Source organism: Pyxicephalus adspersus, chromosome 2 (genome assembly GCF_032062135.1).
Source record: "Pyxicephalus adspersus chromosome 2, UCB_Pads_2.0, whole genome shotgun sequence".
NCBI classification, from domain to species: domain Eukaryota; kingdom Metazoa; phylum Chordata; class Amphibia; order Anura; family Pyxicephalidae; genus Pyxicephalus; species Pyxicephalus adspersus.
This window is the reverse complement of record NC_092859.1, coordinates 3,974,193-3,986,005: the sequence shown is the minus strand read 5'-3', so window position 1 is coordinate 3,986,005 and position 11,813 is coordinate 3,974,193. Positions and strand designations below refer to the sequence as shown.

Genomic DNA, 11,813 nt, shown 5'->3' with positions numbered 1-11,813 from the left:
TTCTTTTGAAGATTGACCACACTAAGCCAACGGTTGCCTATTGTAGAGGTATTGAGCAAGCCAATCTGGTTGACCATTGAGCTGCAGGAGCCATAAGCAGACCTGCAAGCAGTCCAATAGTCAATTACAACACAATGTGCTGTACTGTTATTGGCCTGATCATCAGGTGCAACAGAAAAAAAAATTTGGTGTCCTTCCATAATGAACAAGAGGTGTGCAAATATCAGAAATGGATCCACAAAAATGACAGGTAAATCATCTTGTCATAAGCAGATAGCCACATATAGCCACTTATAAAATTCATACAATATTTGTCCTCTTGTGTGGCCACTTTCATCCAGTACTTCCATTAATTCTACTATAGTTAACACATGTCTCTTTTTCTCTACCATGCAGTCAAAATTTGACATCAACCTTACTGTGATCACCAATGTCATAGTATTGGGATTTCAGAGTTCCCTTCATTTTCTCTCCATATCAGACAATCTGTTGAGTTCAAATATCATTCCTAACTTGCTCCATGTTCTAATCCATAGCCCCGATGTCATTGCCTTCTCTAGCTGCATAGCACAATTCTATTTCTTTGTATTGGTGGAAGTTTGAGTGCTTTATCCTCCCCGTCATGTCCTAGGATCGATATATTGCTATGTATAAGCCTTTACAGTATAACACTATAATGAAACATGAAATCTGCACAAAACTAGTTCTTGTTTCTTGGTTACTGAGCATTGTACCGTCATATTTTGGAACCATAGCAGTGTATAATTTATGGTCATGAGGGCCAAATACTATTGACTATTTTTTCTGTGACATGAAACCTCTTCTGGACCTTTCTTGTTGAGACACCTCTAATTTACACCTAGAAATCATTGCTTCTTTTCCATTAGCTATATTTCCATTTTATTCCTGCATCTTACATCATTTACACCATTTTAAAACTTCAGTCACCTACCAGCAGACAGGAAGTCTTTTCTACTTGTTTTTCCCACCTGATTATGGTGTCCATGTTTTTTGGAACATTATTTTTTACGTACATGGCTCTTACAAGAATAAAATTGATAACCTGAGTAAAGCTTTATCAGTGTCCTATACTGTAATAATTCCAAAAAATAAATCCCCTATTTATAGTTTGAGAAATAAAGACATCAAGACATAGAAAAATCTGCAAACGGTATTTCAGCTTGCCGGTCCTGATATGCGGTGGCTGTTTTCTTTCTTAATCTTTCCCCTCGTTATAATAACATTGGATTAGTAAAATGCAATTTATTACAATTTTGATCTTGGGCTTAGTTACATTTTCAATTTTTTCAACTATCACAGTAGAGCTGAAGTATCTGACATACAGTTCTCGACGACTATATTGGCTTAGCCACCAATTCCCAAACACCACTACCTAATGGCTAACTAAGCTTGGTTGTTAATAGGATGTATAATTAGAACTGAAATCATAAAATAATCAGATTGGAACCAGATTGGTGTCTTGGGCCAGTACAAATAATAAGATATGTTGGGCCGGTGGCTGGTGGGAGCTGTGACTTCACCGTCCAGGCATGTATTATAGCACAACCTGCAGTAATTCATACCTTGACATCCTGGTAAACTTTTAGCATTATTTATATGATAGAATAATGTTTACATATTAAGAAAACTAGAAAGAAGAAAGTAGTAGAATACAAGAGTAAATGTCAATTACAACAATAAATTTAAAACTTCGAAGATCGCAAAAAAAAAAAACAAACAAACAAAAAACAATATATTGTTCATATGGTGGGAAAAAAAGAAATAAAAATGCAGCAAAAAATAATAAGAACACATTTAGGGTATAATGTAAATAAAAGTCATATTGTATAGCCCCTGCGAAGAAACCAGTAATGGGGTCACTTTGAACAATGTATAGAACCAAAGATGGACTAGATGGTCACTCATGAGGGTAGCCTGGAAGATAAAAATGAGAGAGAAGAGAAAAAATAAATGAAGGGAGGATAGAAAAGTGAATAAGAAAGGGAAAGCAGTCAAGCAAGAATTAAATTACTCAAAGATCTGAAAATGCCATGGAATGAAGGGCTTGAACTATGATTTGGCTTTAAAAGTACTCCAGGGGACCAAGTAACAACCATATAATTTTCTAATGTATTGTTATTCGCAACCACTAGATGTTTCATGTGTCTACGCTCTAACTCCACTAGCTACTCTCTGCTGCATTCTGGTGCCTATCAGAAAATGCCACAAGACATCCCTCTTAGTAGAGCCTAGGAACCGTGGGTTCATAGAAAATAATGAAACGGAGGGCACATTGGTAGAAAAGAAAGTTTACGGGCCTGATTTTTTAAAGCTCTCCAAAAGCTGGAGAGGATACACTTTCATCAGTGAGTCTGGGTGATCCAGCAAACCTGCAATGGATTTCTTAACAGTCATTTGCTGTTTTTTAGCAAATGTTTTCAGTCCTGGACTAGATTTGTTCCAGGTTTGCTATGTCACCTAGCTTAACAAATGAAAATGTATCCTCTTCAGTCTCAGAGAGCTTTAATAAATCATGTCCTATGAGTCAATATGCATACTTTCTCCCTATTCTCTTCATAGGGGGAGAATCTGTATTTCTTTTCCCATCATCTCATTGAAATAGAAGGATCAGAACTGTGAGTCATGGAGGAGAATGGCATAAATGGCAGGTACCAAATGCCTAGATTTATCAGGCTGGAGAAGAAGACTCCCAAATAAAGTATAGGTGTGGATCAAGGTGCGGAACTATAGAAGCAAGGCCAGAAAGGAAGTTACCTGGAATTATTGAAATGATTACATGATAAGACTCTATCTGGAGAAGCAGCCTGCAGGACCGGTATTGAGGACAAGGGGGCTCCTTGCAAAACAGCTCCCAAATGATGGTGATCGTGTTGGGCCTAGGAGAGGAAGGGGAATGCCTTCAATGGAAAAGCTGGATTGTCAAATAGTGGAGTAAATGGTCCGGGTCTATTGGAGGGAGTGTTGGTTTGGGGAAGTCATAGGGTGAAGCAATCCTAGGAAATAGATGAAAAAGTATGGGCCTCAGGAATAAGTAATATATCTATCCAGGTTAAGGAATGGGTGTCAAAGGGAAGTTAAATTTTGTTAAGTGTAATCATTGCTTTGTCCCATGACCTCAAAACCAATAACCATAAAGTCTGACCAAGTAATTTTTTTTAAATGGCTGGAGTTGTGCATTGAGTAAAATATACAATTTAAATTGCCAAAATCAATATAATTCTCCATTAATCAAATGTGAAAAACAAAGCCAACATTAATATGTTTTCATATATAGAATTTATAGCAAGCAATATCAATCGACACATTTGAGACTCCAATTAAACATCTCTTGAGCCTTTAGATAAGAATTGTACTTATAAATAGAGCTAGTGGTATTGTATACATTCACACAGCAATACTCTGAAAGAACTCAGACACAACATCAATAAGATCTGCAAGAATGATGCAAATGATTACTGAAGTATGTCTCATTATTTGAAGTGTTGTGGTACCAACATGATCACATATCACATGGAGCAAAGGTTTTTTTTATTTTTATAATTATTCTTTCACAATAAGAAAAGCTCATTTTGTATATGCAAATTTAAAATGTGTTTTTAGTACGGTTGACAACATGCCTTATCATATACAATATCCTTAACTAAATATGTTTTTGTTAATCTGTTGCAACATTTTTTACCCAAAGCCATGGTCTACAATTAGAAGCTAGTTGGTTGTTAAGCTGCAGGAAGAATTAGCTAACCCTATGGGCAGCCCAACAGCCAACTAAATAAGTAAATATCTTAATTTAAATAGCTATTTGCCTAAAATTAAAATTTAAAAGAGTATTTGACACACTGGGCCTGATTTATTGAAGCTCCCCGAGACTAGAGAAGTAGGACTATCATGGGAAAATGTGGGTGATCCAGTAATCTTGGAATGGAACTGGTTTAGGAATGAAATCATTTGCCAAAAAATAAATTATTTTTAGGAAATCAGTTCTAGGTTTCTTAGATCACCCTGGTTCTCCAATATTAGTCCATCTCCTCTAGACCTCAGGACTCCAGGAACTTTAAAAAAACAGGCCCTTTGTAATAATTCCTACAGCCAATATGACATCAATAACCTGGAAAAACCTTTCCCCTGGAATGATTTAGCATACGTGTAATAGAAATACTTTTCACATTGCTATAAAAGATAGAGCAGATAGCCATTTGCATTATTTATTATTAATAATTTCCTTCTACTACGACAATAAATATATTTCTTTCTTTCCATCATATAGATGAAAATTTACAACAATCTTACTGTGATCACCAATGTCATATTATTGGGATTTCAGGGTTCCCATCTTTTTCAAATATTCTGTTTTACTTTCTTTCTTTTCATATATTGTGTGACAATTTGTGGGAACCTCCTGATTATTTTATTGGTGTCCTCCAACAAGAACCTTCACACTCCCATGTACTTCTTCCTCACCCAACTTTCCATATCAGACATTCTGCTGAGTTCAGATATCGTACCCAACATGCTCCATCTTCTACTCCATAGCCCCATTGCCATGTCCTTCTCTAGCTGCATAACACAATTATATTTCTTTGTATTGGCGGAGGTTTACGAGTGTTTTCTCCTCACTGTCATGTCCTATGATCGATATATTGCTATTTGTAATCCTTTACTGTACAACACCATAATAAAACATGAAACTTGCATGAAGCTAGTTCTTCTTTCCTGGTTGATGAGCATTGTACTGTCATTGGTTGAAATACTAACAGTGTACAATTTATGGTTTTGTGGACCGAACATCATTGACCATTTTTTCTGTGATATGGAACCTCTTCTGGACCTTTCTTGTTCAGGCAGCTCTGTTGTTCACATAGAAATGACGGTTGCTTCCATTCCAATTGTTATATTCCCAATCAGTTTTATTATTGCTTCCTACTCTAACATTATTTATCACATTTTAAAAATTCCTTTAACTACTAGCAGGCAAAAAGCCTTTTCAACTTGTATTTCCCACCTGACCGTGGTGTCAATTTTTTATGGAACGATGTTCTTTACTTACATACTTCCTACAAAGGGGCAATCATCTACTTGGAATAAAGTTTTAGCAGTGTTGTACACTGTTGTATCTCCATTAATTAATCCAATTATATATAGCTTGAGAAATAAGGACATCAAGACAGCCTTGGAGAAATCTACTCACTATGGTCACTTCTGGTTTTGTTTGGTTTAGGTAAAAAGTAATACAAAAATGTAGCATGATCCCTGAAAATAAACTACATGAAATTACATAAAGATATCTTAGTGGTTTGTGTATGATAAAATACTGAAGTGGTTTTTCAGGGTAGGTTACCTAAGAAGAACATTTTAATATATTGAAGCCTACTAGACCTTGGATGTGGTGGCTGCATTAGTTGTTTTCTTTGGCTTTATCCCCTTAATGTTAAAGAATATTTTTTGATAACTCTCTTATTGTCCACTTTGTGGGTGGGTGGATGGTGTTCTACATGATTTACCATGATCTGTGCTGTTTGGTTTTCAAGGATTTTGAGAAGCCTGGATGTTGGGTAATGTCGTCACGTTTGTGGGTGGACATTGGTTCACATGATTTAAGATGGACAATTTTATTTGTATTTCAAAGGTTTTATTGACAATTTTTCAGAAGTAAGTTACAGTAGTTGTGTTATAAACAAAAATACATCAAAATAAAACTTTTTGTATACAGTAACAACAAATACATCAAAAATTCTCTTTAGTCAGATGCAATTTAAACTAACAAAATCTCAATGAAACTGGAATGACATTTATTCAGTTATTTATGAGAGTAGAAGAGATCAGCCGTAGTAGTCCAAAATACAAAATTTGGCATCAAAACAAACATAAAAAGAAAAGAATAGAGTGACAACTATTCAAGCAGAAACAAAGCAATAATTATTGTATTGTCACATGTGCAGAAAAATTTCCCCAATCCAAATTTAAAATGGTGACAGTGAATACCTCACATGGGTACCACTGGAGGGGGGAGGATGAGGACGGGTATAATAAAGGGAAAGATTAGTATTAGGTGTAGGCTATCCACAGGTCCCAGGTTTTATACAATTTATCCATGTTGTTTTGCAAGGTACAGGTTAGTTTACCATTTGTCATGATCCAGTTTAGTTTATGTTTGGAAAAATCAAGTGGAATTTAGGTAAAGAGATTCTAGAAAAGAAGGAGTCCAAATTGTCACTAGATGGTGAAGATGGTTGTTCATAAAGTTTAAGATAAAATGCATGAAAAGCTTCCAGAATCAATTTTGGGTTTTGGGACAGCCGACCATCAGTTGATCATCATCTTGATTTTAGGCAGAGCATGGGAATGACCTTTAGGGTTCAGTTTGTGCGGCCAGTTTGAACCTGGTTTATCTCCCCCAAATAAAAGAATCTATGTCTAGACCAACACAATTTTTTTTCAGCTTTAATTGTTAAACATAAATTCAGTTCAGTGTGGAGTGCTTCGATTTGACCCCTCAAATCCTCATGGGAATTCTGTTTTTGATGTTTTTGTAACTGTAATAAAGCTTGTTGTTTTTGTTTTTTAACTTTGGAAGCTAATGAGATAAGATGACCTCTAATGTTAGCTTTGTGTGCATCCCAGTTAGTAGCAGGAGAAGTGTCCTGAGGATCAATAAAGCAAAAATACTCGATCAGGGAATTCTGTACAGTCATGCTCTCACTGGGATTACTTAAAAGACATTCATTAAGCGTCCAAGTTGGTCTGGGATTCTTTGTGCTCAACTCTACAAACCGAGCAACTAATGGTTCATGATCAGACCATGGGGTATCTAAGATGTGTGTAGAATGCAAATGAGGAATGCAGGGAGTATTAATAAAAATATGATCTATCCTGGTGTATTGTTTGTGGGCCGAGGAGTAATAGGTGTAATCAATAGATGAAGGATTAGATTCTTGCCATGCATCCACCAAATCAAAGCTGTGCAACTAATTAGCAAAACTTAAACTCTGTTAGTCTGGTGTCTATAGGTAGGAGTAGATGTCTTATCTAATACCTGGTCTATGGCCAGGGTAGAGTCACCCATTAAGATCAAGGACCCTTTAAAAAAGGGAGCCAATTTGTTTACTATAGCAGTAAAAAATGTTATTTGACCTTAGGTGGGGGCATAAAAGGTCAAAATAAAAAATAACACTACTCCAAGTTCGCCTACCACCATAGGAGAGCAACAATCTTGATCTCAATGTTCAGAGTGTAAGGTGAGGGAGAACGATTTAGAAAAACATAGGGGTACTCCCGTCTTCTTTTACTTAGCATTAGAAAGAAAAATCAAAGGATACTTGTCATGGAAATATTTGGGGTGGAATATAACTGTAAAATGGGTTTCATGTAAAGCCAAAATATCTACCCGCATTGCATGGTAATACTGAAAAGCTTTAACTCTTTTACCAGAGAATAAATGACCTGGACATTATGCATCAAGAAAATTAAATTGTGGCCATTGGACCAACAGAGGGTGACCGGATTGGTCAAAACAAACAGAACAGAGAGGATCAACAGCTTGAACCAGACTTGGATAATCCAAAATCCAAAGAACAAATCAAGTAGAGAACCACACAAATAAATACATATGGGGTGAGGGGAAAATAGGGGGGAGGAAATACCTTAATGAGCAAATCAAAGTAAGATTACAACATACCTGGCACAGAAATGGTCAGAAAATATTACCAAAAGGGGAGCAGAGTCTGCCAAAAGGGCATAACACCACTCCAAAAGAGGCCATGTTAAGCCTCTCCGGACTTCTACCCAAAAAAAAAAAAAAACACACATAAAAAATTAAAGTTCTCCCAAAATGTAAACGAAAACAAAAAGTAAAAGCAATTTTAAACTTAAACATAAAAGCATGTACTGTATCGATCAACACAAAGAAAGAAAAAAAATCTTGTGTCGAAGGCTCAGTCACAGAAGACCACAATTAAAATAACACCTCTCAATGAGGAAAGTCCCCTTGAACTTTGAAGTATTCACGGCCAATCAGGAATTTTACCTTCTGGTAAGGATGGTCATTGAGCTGGGGTCCAGATTGGAAACAAAAGAGAAAGAGTTCCACCTGCTGGCGTTTTGGAGGAAGGACCGGATAAAATCAATCCCAATTCTTTACGCAAAGATTCCCCCTCAGAGAAAGTAGTAAAGTTATAAAATTTGTTGGAATAGTGGAAACAAACCCTGAAAGGGAATGGCCAACAATATTTTATATTATGTGACATCAGAGCTTGAAGCAGGGGTTTCAGCGCCTTTCGCTTTGGAATTGTAACTGGAGAAAGATCTAGATTGGGTAGCCATCAATAACCAAATCAGAAGTGGATTGCACAACTTTCACTAGGGCATCCTTCGTCTGAAAGTAATGTAACTTCACAATAATGTCTCTTGATGCTCCATCCGCCTTTGGGGCCACAGTAGCTTTGTGGAAACGATCAAACTCCAAATGCAAATCGTCCACTGAGGGAAGCAAAGATTTGAGAAAAGTTTTCATAATGCTATCCAAATACTTTCTGGGGGGCCTCTGATACGGAGGTTATCTCTTGTAGAGCGATTTTCCAGATCCTCCAGCCTAATTTGGGTAATCTCTAAACGCTTCTCCAGAGAAGATATAGTGGAAGAATTTCCAATAATGCTGCAAAGCGTGCAATCAAAATAGCACGACCAGAATAAACATTAGTTCTGGGTTCCCTGCAGGCATGCTTTCAGGACTAGATGGATTGGGGTCTGCTGAATGAGGAAGGCTAAGGACCCTCAAAAGGGAATCTGTGTCCTGTGATGAAAATGGAAGCCCGCAATGTGGGCCTATGGGTCAGGAGAACACATGGCTGGGGGTCTAGGAACAGGAGAAGGAGAATTACTCTCACCTCTCTATGATCTTCATGATTTTGATGCTCCATAGCTGCAGGGGAGAAGGATGTCTCTGATGCATTATTGGATTCATGTGTTGCAGAGCGCGCTGTGGAGGAACATGCTGCAGAAGAAGTTGGAGCAGCCTGCCGCCATCTTGGATGAGTCGGGGACTACCCGCTCCTGGGCTTTCTGCTGCTGTTTTCCGTGCATCATGTGAAGAGGGAGAGAGACCGCTTAGAAAGCTGTGTGTTACGGGGTGGAGCGGAGAGGCACGGAGCCGGCTAGAGACACATCCGATCCAGCCGCCCACACATGCACACTCAGCAATTCTATTTGATTTGTGGGCCCTGATTTAATAAAGTTCTCTAAGGCTGGAGAGAATACACTTTGATCAGTGAAGCTGGCTGAGCCAGCAAACCTGGAATGGATCTGGTCTAGGATTCAAAAAATTTGCTAGCAAATGATTTTAGGGAATCCATTGGAGGTTTTTTAGATCACCCAGCTTCACTGAAGAAAGTGTATTCTCTCCAGCCTTTGAGAGCTTTAGTAAATCAGGGCCATGGTGATTGAGTCTTGAATGATGAAGCTTGTTGGTTTATATTATTAATAGAAAGATTTTATATAGTGCCAACATTTTTGCAATGCCGTACATTAAATAGGGGTTGCAAATGACAGACAGATACAGACAGTGACACAGGAAGAGTAGAGGATACAATTTTTATTGTTCTGGCTTATGAATAATAAAGATCAGGTTACATTTTACACCATTTTTTTACTATCACAGCTATAGCATCTGACCTACGGTCCCTGATGCATATATTGGGTTAGCAACCAATGGGACAATACAAAGAAGATATGTTGGTGTACTTCACCAAACAAACATATTAGAATGGAACCTGCACCCATTTGTATTTTGATAATCTAGCAATTTTTAGCAGTCTTAGAATTTTATTCAATTACGGCAAGACAGTCTTCCCCTATTTTTATGATCATTTGGCTGTAAATTTGGATTATTTGTGTGGCTTTGGAATTTTTATTCAAGGCAGGCTTGCAGCAAGTAATCCAAGGCTTAGGCGATAAAGACAAAATGGGAGCTCAGAGAAGACTTGTGATGCGTGACATGTATCCCAGGAGGCTTCTGGCTTTTTCTTCACTGGGGAAAAATTATTATAAATTTACATATTATTACAGTGCTTTATGAAGCAGTACAAAATTACTGCAAAACCTGTTAAATATTATTACCAGTTAATATTTTTTGCTATATTTTGTTATATTATTATTTTGTATATATTATTATTATACTTTTGTTATATTATCCTATATGAAAAAGGGATTGCTTAATTATTCCAATGAAAATACTGATTTATAGTCTGGCTGTCAAACTTCACTAAAGCGCAGGCCTCTCTCTCCTGCACATGCGGGCAGTTCTGACTCTGGGCGTGCCTACGCTCCCAAGCTTTATCCGTTTCACCCATCCCGCTGGTCAGAAAATAGCCTCTTAATCATCTCTGGCTACTTAGCTAGTTTAGACACAGCACTCAGCATTCGTGCAATGTGTCTTCACTAGTGCTGAGCCCCCTAGCTCTGTTGAGCACTTCCTGTACACCTGTTGGTTAATTCAATGTTTCCTCTATCCAGCTCCTGTGTTAACCCTTTATTGGAAAGTCTGTTATTTCCAGCCAATTCCCTTGTGCTGTTCCAGTGTTCCTCTCTGTCTGTGGACATTCCTGTGTCACCTGTGCCTTCTGTTGCTTCCAGTGTCTCCTGTGTTCCCTGTGTCCGCAGTGGCCCTTGTTTAACTAGTGTTTGTTTCCTGGATCCCTGGTATTTGCGCCTGGCTTGCAACCTGACCTCTCTTGCTTTCCATGACCCTGGCCTTCCTTAACAATTTTTCTGCTTTGTGATTTGATACCGTGTATCCTCCTGCCCACTCTGGTGTGCCCAAGGACCGCAACCTGGTGGTAACCAGCAGTGCAATATCCTCACCACTAGAGACTCTGGAGAAGACCTGGTTACTGCTTAGACTTTGCGCCTTGGCCCTTCTCAGGGCTCACTTCATTCCTGTGCAAGCCATAGTGCCCCCTAGTGGCCATGTCTCCTGAAACATGACAGTGGCAAAAGAATTGTACTGCCATGAATCACAAAATGTATTTAGATATGGTATCATGATGGTCCATCCTTCATTCTATTGTTTTTTAATTAAAAATATTTTTAAAAATTCTAATTTAATTTTTAATTGGCATGTATGTGAGGTGCTCGCTTTGTGGTACATTTACCACTTTCTGATTTTCGGATCAATTTTTTTGTATGTTATGGACATTACAAAAACAATTAACAAATGAATAAAAAGTTGCTTAATAATGTAAGAACATTTAAACATTTTTTTAGGAAAGCCAAAACTAGCTAGAGTGGAAAATCAAGAATATCTGGACAATTGACAACAACTTAAGCCTAATAATAAGTGAATTTTTGTTTGCAATATGAGCCATAGCTATGGTGAGTGATCACCAACTAGAGCAAATCTGTGGTCTGTGTGAAAAATACAAGTATTTATACATATTTAAATTATTTTTTTTTTTTTCAAAATAAAGATATAATAATTTAGTAGTGACAATATGTGAAGGATTTAATTATGGAGGGTATGGGAGAGGGTAGTATGTGCAAGAGATGATTAAAACAGGTATGGTAGTAGGCAGTATGATATAGGTACAACTGGAGGCAAAATGTATAGGTGTGCAAATGGTATGATGGTAAATGGTATGATGGTAGATGGTAGATGGATGATGGTATGATGGTAGATGGTATGATGGTAGATAGTAGATGGTATGATGGTAGATAGTAGATGGTATGATGGTATGATGGTAGATGGTATGATGATAGATGGTAGATGGTATGATGATAGATAGTAGATGGTATGATGGTATGAT

At 37.5% G+C, this 11,813-nt stretch overlaps 1 protein-coding gene across 1 annotated transcript; it reads left to right on the top strand.

Moving 5' to 3' along the window:
* Positions 1-4,285: 4,285 nt before the first annotated feature.
* On the top strand, positions 4,286-5,236 carry LOC140322160 (olfactory receptor 5P55-like). Its single transcript, XM_072398772.1, has one exon. It carries the CDS (start codon positions 4,286-4,288, stop codon positions 5,234-5,236), a length of 951 nt encoding a protein of 316 aa, XP_072254873.1.
* Positions 5,237-11,813: the final 6,577 nt, after the last annotated feature.